The sequence below is a fragment of the Cetorhinus maximus genome, chromosome 12 (assembly GCF_964194155.1).
Source record: "Cetorhinus maximus chromosome 12, sCetMax3.hap1.1, whole genome shotgun sequence".
Lineage (NCBI taxonomy): Eukaryota > Metazoa > Chordata > Chondrichthyes > Lamniformes > Cetorhinidae > Cetorhinus > Cetorhinus maximus.
The window spans coordinates 39,093,747-39,111,086 of NC_135890.1; the positions used below are offsets into that span (position 1 = coordinate 39,093,747).

General features: G+C 42.0%; 1 protein-coding gene across 11 annotated transcripts in view; it reads left to right on the forward strand.

Moving 5' to 3' along the window:
* Positions 1 to 17,340, forward strand: part of celsr1a (cadherin EGF LAG seven-pass G-type receptor 1a) — a 365,300-nt gene that overhangs the window by 330,485 nt on the left and 17,475 nt on the right. For 9 of the 11 annotated variants that reach the window (XM_078553378.1, XM_078553372.1, XM_078553369.1 and 6 more), the window contains 5 exons: positions 129 to 303; positions 820 to 932; positions 1,262 to 1,341; positions 3,101 to 3,227; positions 5,175 to 5,300. In XM_078553378.1, coding sequence (XP_078409504.1) covers positions 129 to 303; positions 820 to 932; positions 1,262 to 1,341; positions 3,101 to 3,227; positions 5,175 to 5,300 — 621 coding nt within the window. The remainder of the gene's footprint in view (positions 1 to 128; positions 304 to 819; positions 933 to 1,261; positions 1,342 to 3,100; positions 3,228 to 5,174; positions 5,301 to 17,340) is intronic. The other 2 variants (XM_078553370.1, XM_078553374.1) reach the window with 1 other exon arrangement.

The window sequence follows — 17,340 nt, forward strand, 5'->3', positions numbered from 1 at the left end:
GGCTGACAGCGTAGATTATGCTTAAATACTCAGGCCAGGTGTTACTGCTAGGCCAAGCAAAAGTTGTAGAGCAGGTAAAAAGAAAATGTTTGGATGGTTCAGCACTGACTAAATCTCTTCTCTTGCAGTTTGTCTGCAGTGTGATAGCCCTCCTACTGCATTATTTCTACCTGTGCACCTTTGCCTGGACATTTGTGGAGGGCCTACACATTTACCGCATGCTGACTGACATGAGGAATGTGAACCATGGGCACATGAGGTTCTACTACACCATTGGATGGGGAATTCCTGCTATTATAACAGGTAACCTTACTCCTGATTATTGATGGAAAAACCTTCTGAGCTGCCAGCTGTGTGGTTCAGGTAGCAAGTAAACTAGAAGCATTTCTGACTGTTTGGCATCCTACACAGTGAGGTAGACTTTGGCTTTGTGCAGTGATGTATGATGGGTGCGACTGAATTGACTTCAGTGGAAATAAAAGTTAGCAGAATTGTAAAGCAGGCTGTTGATTCGCTGTCAACCAATATCGGACAAAGTCAAAATCTACTTCCTGGAGTTTGAGAGGTGAGGGTTAAGTTTCAGGTGGATTCTAACAACACATGATTGATTTGAAATATTAACTCCATCTCGCTTTTCCCACAGATTCTGGCTGGTCTGCTGAGCGCTTACTGCACTTTATTGTTTTGACTTCAGATTTCCAGCATCAGCAGTATTTTACTTTTTCAGAGGAGTGGTGCTGTCTTCCAGTTTAGTATGCAAGGGAACATTTTATACATGGATAGGAATTAAAGGAAGGAATTGTTTTGTCCTATTTTAAGGTTTGGCTATGGGGTTGGATCCACAAGGTTATGGAAACCCTGACTTTTGCTGGCTGTCTGTGCACGACACCCTGATCTGGAGCTTCGCTGGCCCTATCTGTGTCGTAGTCATCGTAAGTACTCTCTGTCACCTTTCAATACCAGCGCTGTGGAGCTAAAACTGGGCAGTGTTCACAAGCAGTTCTCGTTTAGTTATACAGCATTTTAAACTAAACATTTATCTTTGTAAGATTTAGGAGTATAAATTCATGTTTTTACAATTACAAGTTTTAGCAAAGCTTTTGCAGACATTATCCTCATGCTGACTTTTGCTACTATTGTGGAAAAATTAAATTCCCCTCTCAGCTTCCTGGATTTAGCTCTGGTTTGTTTGTCTTCTAAGCAACTGTATTTTTCTCAAAATTTGTGGGAACTAATTTACCTTAAATTTCTTTTACCTCAGATAAATATTGTCATCTTCATACTAGCGGCCAAAGCATCCTGTGGACCTAGGCACAGGTCTTTTGAAAAGACTGGTATCATGTGAGTTTTGCATCCACGTTTTTATGTTTTATTATTAACAGTGAGTATCATCCAGGCAATACATAGAACCTTTACAATATTTTCAGAAGTAAAAACAGAAAGAGGCCATTTGTCGGACGATTTTGAGTTTTGTGAGCATTCCTGAAAACAGTATTATTTGTGGTGGATGCAGAACTGTCCATATTTTGGCACAAATTGGTTTCAGGGTGACAATTACAATTATTAAGGATGACTGGCTGAGAAATGCAGCTATTCAAATTGGTGAAATGTTGGTAGAGCAAGGCAAGGATTGGATCAGGATGTGATCTCCATGACCTGGGAGCCAAGCTCGATATTGACACTGAGTTGTTTTTTTTTGAGGTGAAGAAAGTCTGTGCTGGGAAATGGCTTGGTTCTGCCACTCAGTGTCAGTATCTGAGTTTTGTGCATCCTTCTGCTTTTTAAGGGAACACAGGCTGAGACAGGCCAAATGACTAACAACTGCTTCAAAGAGAATTAACTTCCACATTATCAGTCAGACTTAAACCTTAGCCCAGATCACATTGGTGCAAGGGTGGTATCCTGATGTACATCCAAACCCAGAGAGTTTCTTTAATTGGTAATCAATGATCAACTGGAGGCACAGAGGAGGGGGTGGTAGGAGAAGAGAGACAGTATTCTCCCTTCTGATAAGTTGATCAAAGGTCAATGTAAGTACAAAATTAAATCAGTGAAAACTATACCACAGAAGGATCAAAGCAGCAGGTGGGTTAAGCAAGATTAGCAAAGAATTCTTGAAGACACTCTCAGTTGGTTGGCTGAGGCTGAATTTACAATCCGTGGCGGAGGAAGTTTTACTCTGCTTTATTCCTGAGTCAGGTCAGGGCCTACCTCTAGACTTTACAAAACTTTAGCTCCCTACTAATGTTACCATTGGAGTGTAAATGCAGTCTGAAAATGCCAAACAAAACAGGATTCCTCTACAGAGTGATTTCTTGTGGAGCTTTCTACAAAGTGGAGATATAACACAGTGGTCGGAAGAGCCCAGTGGTGAAAAGGTAGACACAATGTAAGAGTTAGAGCTTGGATGTGAGAAAACAGTCTAGGAATTAGCTGAATTAGTAGGACAATCAGGGATATGTGTAGGTTCATTTGACAAGTTGTTTAAGGTCACATCATTCAGGTTAGCAAAGGGCTCAACATTACTGTAGCCTTAATCAGTAGAAGAAAATAGAGGCAGTGCTAATGATGAGCACTGAAACCTATGAGTCGATTTTTTTTTAAAAATTCATCCCTGGGATGTGGGCTTCGCTGGCTGGGCCAGCTTTTATTGCCCATCCCAAGTTGCCCTTGAGGAGGTGGTGGTGAGCTGCCTTCTTGAACCACTGCAGTCCATGTGGTGTAGGTACACCCACGGTGGTGTTAGGAAGGGAGTTCCAGGATTTTGACCCAGCGACAGTGAAGGAACGGCGGCGATGTGTATGGACTTGATTCAGAAAATTCACAAACAAAGGTTTTCAGCAGAACAATAGAAATACTTTAGGGTGAAAACTTAGCACTACAGATAACATAGCTCTCTAAAGGAAATGGATGAAACAGCTGTGGCTGTTATAAGAAATCCCACAATGAGAAAGATATTTTAAATTCTGTTTTGCAATGTTCTAGTAATAAAGGCAACAGAACAATCTTCAAATGAAACAAGATGAGTCAGACAAGTTTCTGGTGCTTACCTTGCGCTGCATCATTGAGCACTGAGTGTGATTCGTATGTTTTCTTTTAGATCTGGCCTGAGGACTGCCTTCCTTATGCTGCTTCTCATCAGTGCTACTTGGTTGTTGGGGTTGATGGCAGTGAATAATGACACTATGACCTTCCATTATCTATTTGCCATTTTCAGCTGTTTCCAGGTAAGATTAAAACTGCCAGTGTGACAGGGCATTACTGCGTCACTTTGCTAAAGAGTAGATATGCTACATGCATGAGTTTCTTTCATATAATTCGTAACCAATTAGACTACTTGCACAGCAAATTTGGTCATCTATCAAAAATGCCCGTAGCTTGAATTATGTATTTGTATATAATTGAATGTCATTTTGCCATTTCCCATGCTACTGTGCTTCACCGACTATCCTTCAGTGCCAAAGATATTGTTAGCACTTGCAGAGTGCAAATTTAAACAAGTATTTGCTGCTGCAATGAGGAACTCCCTATGATCCAAATGAATAGCCAACCACTCCTCCAACGTTTGAAATATAAGAATCTGACTTGTTTTGCTCAACCTACTGTACAGCCTTGGAGCTCCTGGGCTGAAGTGAATTTAAACCTTTGCAACATTCCTTTTTATTCTCTTTCTGACACATTGTTAGTCATCACACAGAAGACCATTTACATTGGAATGCATTGTTCAATCTGAGGCATTTTAAGAAATGTTTGACTAAAAATCAAATTTGATGTGGTGTTTCAGCAAGACATTTGAAACAAAAATGGCTTGAAAGTGGTTACTGAATAAATTGATGTTTATGTAAACCAAGCCTGGTTTATTAGCTCATTGTGATTATGCCTGTTAACAACTTTTAAATCTTTTGTTCAAACATGCAAACATTAATCACCGAATCACAGAATTTTTACAGCACAGAAGGAGGCCATTCGGCCCATCATGTCTGCACCAGTTCTCCAAATGAGCAATTTACCTAGTGCCACTCTCCCGCCTTCTCCCCATAACCTTGCACATTCTTCCTTTTCAGTTAACAGTTCCCTTTTACATGCCTCAATTGAACCTGCCTCCACCACACTCTCAAGCAGTGCATTCCAGACCTTAACCACTGCATGAAAATGTTTTCCCTCCTGTCACTTTTGCTTCTTTTGCCAATTACTTTAAATCTGTGCCCTCTCATTCTTGATCCTTTCAGGACAGGGAATAGTTTCTCCCTATCTACTCTGCCCAGGCCTCTCATGGTTTTGAATACCTCTATCAAATCTCCTCTCAACCTTCTCTTCTCCAAGGAGAACAGTCCCAACTTCTGCAATCTATCTTCATAACTTAATTTTCTTATCCGTGGAACCATTCTCGTGAATCTTTTCTGCACTCTCTCCAATGCCTTCACATCCTTCCTAAAGTGCAGGGCCCAGAACTGCACTCAATACTTACTTTAGGTTTAAATTTGATAGTTGATAAGGAACTAGTCATAATTGTCATTTTTCACATTGAGTATGAAAATTACTTGGAAAGGCTGATTTTGTATATTATATATATGTGTGTGTGTGTGTGTGTGTGTGTGTGTGTGTATTATCTTATATATGTGTGTATGTGTGTATATTATCTTATATATGTGTGTATGTTATCTTATATATATTTGTCTGTGATATCAGGTTAGTCTTGGTGTCCTGTGATGCTGAAACAATGATTTGACAGATTGCATGGCCCAGGAACAATAGAAGGCCTGTTTAAATATTATATTACAAGTGCTATTCTTATACAAAGGCAAGCTAATAACTTTCTTAAATTTGAAAAATATTAATGTAATTAATAAATAAGTATTAGTTTTCCAGGTATTTCTATTGTGTTCCAAAGTTTAACTGATATTTTATGTCCATTTCAAAACCGAAAACACCTTGCCACTTAACATAGCAACGGATGAAAATAATTATATGAAGAAATGATATCACATAGCATCAATATAGCAATGTATGTGTACATGTAATACTTTATCACCATCCAGGGCTGATCAGGAATCTTTTTGATTTATGGGTGAGCACTATGCCATAATGTGAACCAGTTAGCAGATTGACCTTGGTTTGGCAAGAAATCTTTGTGTCATATTTGTCATTGTAAATGAATTACTTTGTGGTTTCAGGGACTCTTCATTTTCTTCTGCCACTGTATCTTCAACAAGGAAGTTCGAAAAGGTCTGAAGAACATATTCACTGGAAAGAAGCAACATCCAGATGACACGGTACTGACCAGAACCACAGTTTTATCAGTAAGTTGCTGGGTTGACAGAAAAGGGATATTGGTTCACACTTTCCAGTCTGAAACACTGAAGATGTATAATCCTCCACAAAGCAAACATCTCTCACCAGAAATAGCGAAGGTACATAGGGAGCTAAATTGGTCAGTCCCTGAAAACAGGTGTGGGGGTGGTGAAATGCTGTGAACCAGCCCCTGTTATTTGAATTTAGCATGATTTCTGCATGGAGCCAGTGCTAACCACACTTCATTGGCTGCACCCTGAGCATGGGAGAGAGAGAGAGGGTTCCAAGATTTTCTGCGCTGCACTAGAGGGCTTGGTGGAAGAGGTGGAAAGGAGGGAGAGATGTTCTATATCTATATGGGGCCAGGAAGTCCAGACACCGACAGTAAGTGGGAGCAGATAGCCATGGAGGTCAATGCCAGGAATCTAGCCCCAAAGACCTGGATGCAATGGTTCAAGACGTTTAATGACCTCACACAAATGATAAGGTCAGTGAATGCATCTTCAAATACCAAATCCTACCAACTGCACCACTAGGTTCAGCCACTGCTCAATTCGCAGTACCCTCATCGCTCACCTACCAACAATCTCTATCAACCAGACCTCATAACCTACATTCATATACTCCACTGCACTCTCATACATTTGGCATTGCTGCAAGCTTCACACTCACATCTAACAGCTTAAACACACTGCAAATTGTTCATTTATGATGGTTCAGCAAGCAAGCAGTTCAGTTCACCACCACCACCTTCTCAAGGGCAGTTAGGCAATAAATGCTGACCTAGCCAGCGACACCCACATCCCATGAAAGAATAAATTTTAAAAATGACAGCCACGAGACCCAAACAAATTGCACAACACTCACTGACACATTTCCCTTTCTCTTGCTGAACAAGCTGTTGCATAACCGGAGGCAGCAAAAGCGAACCTGTGGGGGGACAGGTGCACTTACAAGCCCAAACCTCCATGGAGGAGATGGTGCCGACCATTATTGGAACAACCATTGCTGAGGCCATGGCCAGCGGTGAAGCTGAAAACATTGTAGATGATGGTATCTTCATATCCTAACCCTCCTCTTCACATCCTCCTTCCTCCTTATCCCACAATCTCTTCTGATTTATAAACTGCAGACGTTGTAAATATGCGCCTCTTACTTTACCCCCACTCCCCTCACCACTACATTACCCTTGTACTACTTATCTTTTTACCCTTCAGACACCTGAGAACTGCAATGGAAAACCAAGGAATGAGTAATGATGCAATCACATCACTGTTACTTGATTTTACACACATAGTCACCTCCTCAGATACTGATATCTTGGGGAATAGATTAGAGGCAGAACCTGCATGTGATAAAATACTGGGCATGAGTGCAATGCATCCAGGAGAGGGGCCAAGAATAGCAAAGGCACTCAGAATGCAGACACCAAGTGAATGGATGTTTAGTTTAATCATATATAGATACGGCATGATTTTTTAGTAAATTTTGTTTACGTTGTTTATTTTGTGGTTGCTTTTATTTTTGCAATGTGACCAATTGAACAATATTAATCAGTGATAGAGGGAAAGTAAAGAATGTGGGACTGTTGGTCACTGGGAAATTGGGATTGCAGTTACTGGTTGCACACTCAGATTAGTCCTTCATGGACAACCTGAGCAGAAAGGGACTGTCTAGGTTGGTGCTTTCCTTCCTGTTCCTCTTCATCATCCTTCTCCTTCCTGCTTCTCGTCCTCTTACTCCACCACCACCACCTCCTCCTACCTGATAGCTAGTGGAAAGGGTTGCCTGCTCATGATGGTGATGTCGTGCAGCATGCAGCAGACCAGCACAAATCTTGAGTCCCACTCATACAAGTACTGCCGGGCTCCTCCAGAACCGTGGGCAGAATTTTGCTGTCGGCGAGCAGGGGGCGGGGCCCACTCGCTGATGCATAAAATGACTGCGCTAGCATTGGGCGGAACCCCCAACGTCATCCCAGCCCATTTAAACTTTCAGGAAGGCGGGCCCGCAGCAAAATCAGCTGCAGGCCCACCGACCTGTCAGTGGCCAATTGAGGCCATTGACAGGGTCAATTATGCAATTAAAGGACGTGCCCATCCAACCATAAGACTGGCAGGCAGGCCAGGAGCCCCGGGGGCAAATAGATAAAACATGAAACCTCATCCACTGGCGGGATGAGGTTTTATGCAAGGTTTTAAAAAGTTTAATAAAGTTATTATGTAAATTATGAACATGTCCCATCAGGGAGATGTGCGCTCTTTTGTGCGCATGCATGAAAGAGTGCACTCTCACTTTTAGGGAATCCCCCCCAGCCCGCACAGGGAGTGCATAGCGCTTCCTGCCGGACGTCACGCTGGGCGGGCCTTAATTGGCCTACCCACGTAAAATGGCAGGGGGGCCTGCTTCTCCGGCGGGGATCGGCTCCCCGCCCACCGGAGATTGGGTTGGGCCCGCCCGCCCGACAGGCAGAAAATTCTGCCCCAAGTTTCAGCATGTCAGTGGTTTGCTCTGTCACATTTCATGTGGCAACGTGGTTTGAAAACCAGTGTCACAAGTTATGTCATCAGTGGATAGCCATTTTTGCTCAGTAGCCACCTTTTGGTTTACCGTGGTGGCTGAAGTGTAGCTGGCATGGCAGACAGCCTCCAAATAAAGGCATCATGGCTGCTGCCAGAATACTGGGCATTGACCTGCATGAAATGGAATTCCTTTTGGTTCCAGGATAGTGGCAAAGTTGACATAGGGCCCCTCACAATGTGATGTGTGTGTGCAGTTAATGGCACTCTGCATCATTGGAAGGCTGGCAGTTCTAGCAAACCCTTGTACTTGCTCTGCCTGCTTGTCTCTGGGGAGAGAGAATGAAATCTAGTTATCTCTTTTTGAATAGAGAGCATCCGTGATCTCTTTTATGCAATAGTAGATGGCAAACTGTGAGATGTTGCAAATATCTCCAGCTCCAGCTTGGAAGGACTGCAGAAACTCGCCAAGGCTCCTTAGGCAGCACCTTCCAAACCTACGACGCTACCATCTAGAAGGACAAGGGCAGCAGATAAATGGGAGCACCACCACCACCTGGAAGTTCCCCTCCAAGCCAGTCACCATCCTGACTTGGAAGTATATCGCCATTCCTTCACTGTCGCTGGGTCCTCCTTAACAGCATTTTGGGTGTACCTACATCACATGGACTGCAGCCATTTTAGAAGGCAGCTCACCACCACCTTCTCAAGGGCAATTAGGGATGGGCAATAAATGCTGGCCTAGCCTGCGACGCCCACATCACATAAATTAATTTTTTTAAATGCGGAAAGGTTCGTTACCAAGGTCACCTTCGCAGGTGCAAAGCAGTCCTTGTCCTGCTCTGAGATTGGAGTTATGGCTACAGCAGGTGGCAGGTTTCAGTGGGGATGTTCTCAATGAAGTGCAGGCATCTCACATTGTTCCCTGCTCAGGTTCAGGTAGGAGAATTGCACCCTGGGTGGATATGGCCTCCTGCTGAGACCCCTTCTTCCCTTCCTCCTCCTTCCTCTCCTGGCAATTTGTCCTGCTCTGCATGACCTCTGCTGATTCTCTTAGCCATGCTCTATTCCAAGGGGAATGCCAACTAATGCACTCAATATATGGCAGCAACTAATTGTGCCATGGCATTTACCTCGCCACGCCCTATAGACTGTTGCAACTTTCAACAAATGTGGAAAGCACCAAACACTTGTAGAATTGAGACATAGCCATAGAGTTTTACAGCATGAAAAGAGGCCCTTCAGCCCATCATGTCAATTGTAGCGACAACCTGAAGAAATTGTCCACCAACTAACTGGAAGTAGTGGGCACCTCTGGGGGATGGATCCTTTGTGCTGCTGAACACATGTTCAGCTTTGTGAGGTTAAGCGAGGGCATCAGCTGGTCTGTGAATTTCCAAAATGGCAGCCCCAGCATCATATTAGAGTTGCATGCTGATTGACATTGTGATTTACCTGCTCTGCATGCTTGCATAATACTTCCATAATCTGCTGTCCTAGAAACAGTAACAAAAACATTAAAAGCTTTGTGAATGTAGAATCAAAATATTTTACACATTAAACTTATTCATATATTTTTGATGAAGCTTGAATTATAAAGTATAAAAGAAGTGTTTGGTTGACTTATCCAATCTGAAGTTAAATGATGGTTATAATTGCTTGAGCTTTTAAAGCTGAAAGTTGACATTTTAGTGGATGTTAATTATTCCATAGTTGGATTACATTATTAAGCTTGTGAAACCATCTTAGTCCCACTTAGAAGTTATACTAAAGCATCAACAAATATCTGGATTCACAAGTTCAGCCTATTTTAGCTCCATCAAAAAAATTACAGGTGCCTTCACATAACATCATTTATTGAATGAGTCTATGATTTTGACTTCCTTACCTGTATCTGGAAGACCATCCCAAGTATTGGTCACTCCTCTTTTGACTCTGTGATTTCACAGTTTAATTTTAGTGCCTTGCCTTATCGTGAAGAGGGACTCCAGATTGAACTTACATTTTGTGTTAATGCATCTTAATAAAATTTGACTGTGAATCCAACTTTCAGTCACCAATATTCCGCCATAAATGATTCTGCTCTTACTGGATGTCATGTGGGTTCTAAGAACATGAGAAACCGCATTTCTCATTAAAATTTCTTATTGGAGATTTAAGAGCACTGAAAATGTCACTGACTCCATGAGGCCCAATCTTTTTGCTGATCACGTTCTGGTTGTTCATCATTGAATCCACCTCTCTTATTTCATCCCCTGACAGAGGTGAATAACAACAAGTAAAGCTTCCAAGAACACAAAGCTTTATGAAATTTTCTCCTGAGGCCTCTGCCCAACCCAGCGAATCACCCAGATACCACTCAGTAATTACAACCCACTATATTGAACTCTGACCAATTGCATTCCACAGATGGCACTTTCATGAGCCAAGCAACACAAGAACTACTGTGTTCCATAAAACATTCAATGGTTTATGTATGTGCTGGTCTTACAAGTTTCACTCTTACTCTCAAACAGATTTATCTGGCTCCTTTTAGTGCAGTTAATTGTCATAGTGTTAACTGATCTTGTTTCAAATAGTCACTAGTCTAGGAGGAGGTAGACTAATCTGTGGTGTCTCTCTTCAGAATTGTTGATTTTTTACTTGTGTCCTTTATTTTTGTACTCACTAGTCAGAGTTAAATAACAAGACCTGAATTATGTCCTCCTTAATCCTTGTTTGTATAAAATCAATTCCAATTTTGAGAGAGTTTCCATAGTGTGAAGTACTCAAATGGAAAAGAATGCTCATTTGGAGCACAGTTAAAAAGAGCAAAGTGTCAATGTCGCATTAACGATAGTGTGCCCAAAGGTGCACACAATGTTCTGAATGTGATCTTACTAATGAGTTTTGCAACATCTTGAACTGAATCAAACATTGTTAATAATTGTTTAATTTTGATAACTGCTGCCTTTATGCAGGAGTTGCCAACCAATTTTTTGCCTGGGAAATGTTATTTTTGTTCTAATGCTAGTTTACTCAAGTATTGCATGTTTTAAAATAGCTTAATCACTTTATCAAACTTTTATAATGAATTACCAAGCATCATGAAGGAAATGTCTTGTGAATAAAGAACATAATCAATCCTCCGTCTTAGTGGCAACCAAAATGTTAGCAACATAATTAAATCTTCTTTATGATCACATTCAATCTCCAGTCACACCTCTAATATCAAGCAGGTTTACAGAGCAAAGTCAGGTAATTGTAGAACTAAACATTAGTTGTCAAACCAGAAGGAGAGCCCCTAACAAGCTGAAAGAAAAGCTTCAGGGAGTTTCATTTGTTGAGAGGTTGCAAAACTATTGAAATGGGATAGAGGGAAGCATTATAAAATCTGGTAGCATTGTTACTAGCACAGGTACAAGGCTATTTCTCAATGTAATCATAGAGACATTATCAGCATCCACTGGGTTTTCTTATTAAATTAAAAGGAGTCACACAGCTGAAGGTTGTCCTCTTTATACAATTACAGCAGAGTCTGATTAATTTTAATGATTTTATGACATTGAAGAAAAGAAAGACTTGCATATATATAGTGCCTTTCACAGCTCGGGGTTATCTCAAAGTCCTTTACAGCCACTGAGGTACTTTGGAAATGCAGTCATTGTTGTAGAAAGCATGGCAGCCAGTTTGCCCACAGTGATTCCCACAAACAGCAATGTGATGATGACTAGATAATCTGTCTTGGTGATTAGGATTAAGGGATAAGTATTGCCCAGAACACTGGGATCTTTTATGTCACCGTAGAGAACAGTTTAGCATCTCATCCAAAAGATATAAATGAACAGTGTATAGCTCTGTATTTGAAAGCTCTGTAATAAATTAAGCATTGTGTTTTAAATAATATATATTTTGTAATAATTTTAACAATAAAAGGTAATATTATGAGTCCAGACATGCCAGCAGAGAGCCTTGCCCAAGGATACTGCATATTGTAAATTCAGGTCACATCTGCAGAGATGGCTGATAAATTTGACCCTCAGAACACTATACTCCTCTATCGGATAAGGGATATTATGAACTATTGCAAGATTATCAAACGTGAGATAGTGGATTGATTGTCATCTTTGCCATTCAAAGGATGTGAGGTAACATAGGCAGGACATGGAAGGAGGTTCTGCATAGTCAGTATGAGAAGCTAGTACCAAATTAAGAAGCAGAACTTTGAAGGTAATAATCTCTGGATTATTACCTGAACCACGTGCAAATTGGAATAGGGCAAATAAAACTGGAGAGATGAATGCATGGCTCAAAACCTGGTGTGGGAGAAGTGAGTTCCAGTTTGTGGGGTACTGGCACCAGTACTAGGGAAAGTCGGAGCTGAATTGTTGGGATGGTCTACACCTGAACCATGCTGGAACGTATATTCTTACGAATCACATAACTAAGGAAGTAGAGAGGGCTTTAAACTAAGCAAGGGGGATTGAGGGATCAAGCTTGGGTAGATGTGGCAAATCAATGGGTAGATTCAAAGCAGGAGACCATAATAGTAATATGGGAAATGAGGGTCAAAGAATAGCAGGAAGGGACAGAGAGATAAAACCTAAGGATACACCATTAATCAAGACTAGATGCTACAAAGATAACAAAAAGACAAAACTAAAGGCTCTGTATCTGAATGCATGTAGCATTTGAAACAAAGTAAATGAATTGATAGCACAAATTGAAGTAAGTAAATAAATATGATATGATAGTCATCACGGAAACGTAGCTGCAGGATGACAAGGATTGGGTCCTGAATATTGAGGGTATATTATATTCAAGAAGCTAGGTAAAGGTGGAGGGATAGCACTGTTGATCAAGGATGACATTGGTGCAATAGTTAGAGATGAGCTTGGTTCAGGAGATCAGGATGTAGAATTGGTTTGGGTGGAGGTGAGGAATAGTAAGGGAAAGAAGTTAGCAATGGGAGTGGTATGCAGACCCCCTAACAGTAACCACAATGTAGGGTAAGGTATACAAGAAGAAATATTGGGTGCTTGTGATAAAAGGAGAGCAATAATCCTGAGTGATTTTAATCTACATATAAACTGGAAAAATCATTAGTAGCCTGGATGAGGAGTTAATAGGAAGCTTTTGAGATGGCTTTTTTAGAGCAACACATTGTGGAACCAACCAGAAAACAGGGCATATTAGACTTGGGCCAGGATTTTTCCATTGGCATGTGGTGGATGCCCAACATGCTGACGTGTAAAATGACGCATGATGACGTCGGGCGTGTGTCCCGACGTCATCACGATATTTTGTTCGGCAGGCGCCCGCCGAAATATAAATGGCCTATTAGGGCCAGTAAGAAATTAATTGAGGCACTTGCGAACACTGCTCGCCCGACCTTAAGGTTGTAGGGCAGGCGAAAAGCCCAAGCAGCCTTCGCGTTTTTCAGGAAACCTCATCCACGAACGGGATGAGGTTTCCTGAAGCTTTTATTAAATAAATTAATTAATTTTCATAAATTTAAAAACATGTCCCAATTCATGTGACACAGCCATATGAGGGGACATGTTTAAATAAAATTTTAAATCATTTATTTAATTGTTTTAATATCCATTCAATCTCCCTGAGGCAGCTTCATGCCTCAGGGAGATTGCTATGCTCTTTCCCACACATGCGCGAAAGAGCGCTGGCCCCGACTCTCACTCCAACCCCCCCGCCCACACAGGTAGCGCTAAGCACTACCAGTCGCGTATTATGCTGGGCGGGCCTTAATTGGCCATCCCGCATAAAATGGTGGCGCAGAGCCGATCGTGGGCGGCGATCGGCTCCATGCCTGCTCCCGCCCAGCCCACCCGCTATAGGAAAAATCCTGGCCTTGGTATTGTGTACTGTGACAGGATTAATTAATCACCACAATATGATTGAATTTTGTGACCACAATATGATTGAATTTTACATCCAGTTTGAAAGGGAGAAGAGTGGATCTAAGACTCGTATTTTAAACTTAAATAAGGGCAACTATGTGGGCATGAAAGCTGAGCTAGCTGAAGTCAACTGGGATACTAGGCTAGAGGATAGGTCAATAGAAAAGCAGTGGCCGACATTTAAGGGGATATTTCAGAATACTTAGAATTTTTCTTCATAGTAGGAATATACTTATTCTAAGGGGAGGACCCACCATCCATGGTTAACTAAAGAAGTTAAGGAAAGCAAACTTAAGGGAAAAGCATACAACTGCACAAAGATGAGTGGCAGATCAGATAATTGGCCAGAATATAAAGAACGGCAGAGAATGACTAAAAGGTTAATCAGGAAAAAGAAATTAGAGTATGAGAGGAAGCTAGCTAGAAATGTAAAACTGGATAGCAAGAGTTTCCATTGGTATTTAAAAAGGAGAAGAATAAGTAAACTGAGTGTTAGTCCTCTAGAGAGTGGCAGTGGGGAGTTAATAGTAGATAATAAGGAGATGGCGGATGAAATGAACAAATATTTTGCTTCTGTCTTCACAATAGAAGATACAAAAACCATTCCAGTAATAGCTGTAAATCAGGAGGTGGGGTGGATGGGTGGTAACTTGATGAAATTACAATCACTAGGGAAGTGGTACTGAGCAAACTGAGGGAGCTGTGGGCAGACATGTCTCCGGGTCCCAATGGACTTCATCCTAGGGTCTTAAAAGAGGTGGCTAATTAGGTAGCAGGTGCATTGGTGTTAATTTTCCAAAATTCATTAGATTCTGGAAAGATTACATCAGATTGGAAAATAGCAAATATAACCCCTCTATTCCTAAGGGAGGGAGGCAGAAACGGGAAACTATAGGCAATTAGCTTGATGTCTCTGGAGGAAGTTGTTAGAATTCATCATTAAGGAGGTTACAGCTGGACACTTAGAGAAACTCAAGGTAATCGAGAAGAGTCAGCATGGTATTGCGAAAGGAAAATCATGTTTAACCAATTTATTGGAGTTCTTTGAAGGAGTAACATGCGCTGTGGATAAAGGAGAATCTGTAGACATGCTTTACTTGGATTTCCAGAAGGCGTTTGATAAGGTGCTCCATCAAAGGTTATTGTGGATAATAAAAGCTCATTGTGTAGGGAGTAACATGTTACCATGGATAGAATATTGACTGGGTGGCAGGAAACAAAGTATGCATAAACGGATCCTTTCTGATTGGCAGGATGTGACAAGCAGAGTCCCACTGGTCTGTGCTGGGGCCTCAACTTTTACAATTTATATCAATGACTTAGATGAGGCGAGTGAAGGCATGATGGCTAAATTTGCAGATGACCCAAAGATTGGCGGGACAGTATGTTGTGAAGAGGACATTGACAAAGAGGATAAGGATGTTGTAGATGGATATAGATAGATTGAGTGAATGGGCAAAAATCTGGCAGATGGAGTATAATGTAGGAAAATGTGAAGTTGTTCACTTTGGCAGGAAGTATAAAAAAGCAGAGTGTTGCTTAAATGGAGAATGACTGCAAAATTCCGAGGTGCAGAGGCATCTTGGCGTTCTAGTGCATGAGTCACAAAAAGTTAGTAATAGAGTCATTGGGCAGAATTTTCCACTCGTCAGGTGGGTGCATGCCCGACCTGAATGAGCGTAAAATGACGCGCGATGATGATGAGCGAGTGTCCCGACGTCATCGCGTACTCGTGCGATATTTTGGTTGGTGAGCAGGCACCGACAATTAATAGGCCTATTAAGGCCATTGAAGATTTTATTAAATGAAACTTTTTGCTGCCTGTCCAACCTTAACAGTTGGCGGGTAGGCGATAAGGCCAAGCAGCCTTTGGGTTTCTTGTGAAACCTAATCCACGGGCAGGATGAGGTTAAGATCAGTCATTAAAAAAAATGTAAAATTTTTCAAATGAATTTTTAACATGTCTCTGTTCATGTGACAGAGTCAGAACCCCAGCCTATCTAGTCTCTCTTCATAGCTGAAACGCTCCAGTCCAGGCAACATCCAGGTAAATCTCTTCTGACAGAGTCACATGAGGGGACATGTTATAAACATTCAAAAAATGTTTCTTTTTTATTTTCAAAAATCTTCATCTCCCTGAGGCAGCTCTGTGCATGCACCTATGCTCACCCTTCTCCCCCTCCACAGGCAGCGCTGCAGTGCGCATTTCATGCTGGGCAGGCCTTAATTGGCCCGCCTGCGTGAAATCGCGGACACAGCCTGATCGTGGGCGGCGGTCAGCTTCCCGACTGCTCCCGCGGAGCCCACCTGATGAGGACAAAATTCTGACAATTAAGTTTTATAGCACAGAAAGAGGCCCTTCGGCCCATTGTGTCCACACCGATCATCAAGCCCCTATCTACCCTAATCCCATTTTCCAGCCTTGGCTCATAGCCTTGTATGCTATGGCATTTCAAGTGTTCATCTAAATACTTAAATATTGTGAGGGTTCCCACCTCTACCACCCTTTCAGGCAATGAGTTCCAGATACACCCCACCCTCTGGGTGAAAAACTTTTTCCTCAAATCCCCTCTAAACCTCCTACCCCCTTTCTTTAAATCTATGCCCCCTGGTTATTGACCCCTCCGCTAAGGGGGAAAGTTTCTTCCTATCTACCCTATCTATGCCCCTCATAATTTTGTACACCTCAATCACATCCCCCCCTCAGTCTTCTCTGCTCTAAGGAAAACAACCCTAGTCTATCTAGTCTCTCTTCATAGCTGAAAGGCTCCAGTCCTGGCAACATCCTGGTGAATCTCCTCTGCACCCTCCCCAGCGCAATCACATCCTTCCTATAGCGTGGCAACCAGAACTGCACACAGTACTCCAGATGTGGTCTAACTGATGTTTTATACAGCTCCATCATACATAACCTCCCTGCTCTTGTATTCTATGCCTTGACGAATAAAGGCAAGTATCCCATATGCCTTCTTAACCACCTTACCTACCTGTCCTGCTGCCTTCAAGGGTCTATGGACATGCACACCAAGGTCCCTCTGATCCTCTGTACTTCCTAGGGTCCTACCATTCATCATGTATTCCCTTTCTCTGTTAGTCCTCCCAAAATGCATCACCTCACACTTTTCTAGATTAAATTCCATTTGCCACTGTTCTGCCCATCTGATCAGTCGTCTATATCGTCCTGTAGTCTAAGGCTTTCCTCCTTGCTATTTATCACACCACCAATTTTTGTGTCATCTGCGAACTTACGTATAATACCTCCTACATTCATGTCTAGATCATTAATGTACACTACAAACATCAAGGGACCCAGCACCAAACCCTACGGTACGCCACTGGATACAGGCTTCCATTCACAAAAAGAACCTTTGACCATCACACTCTGCCTCCTGCCACTAAGCCAATTTTGGATCCAATTTGCCAAATTGCCCTGGATCCCATGGGCTCGTACCTTCTTGACCATTCTCCCATGTGAGACCATGTCAAAAACCTTACTGAAGTCCATGTAGACTATATCAACTGCACTACCCTCATCTACACACCTAGTCACCTCCTCGAAAAATTCAATTAAACTTGTTAGACGTGATCTCCGCCTGACAAAGCCATGCTGACTATTCTTGATTAATCCTTGC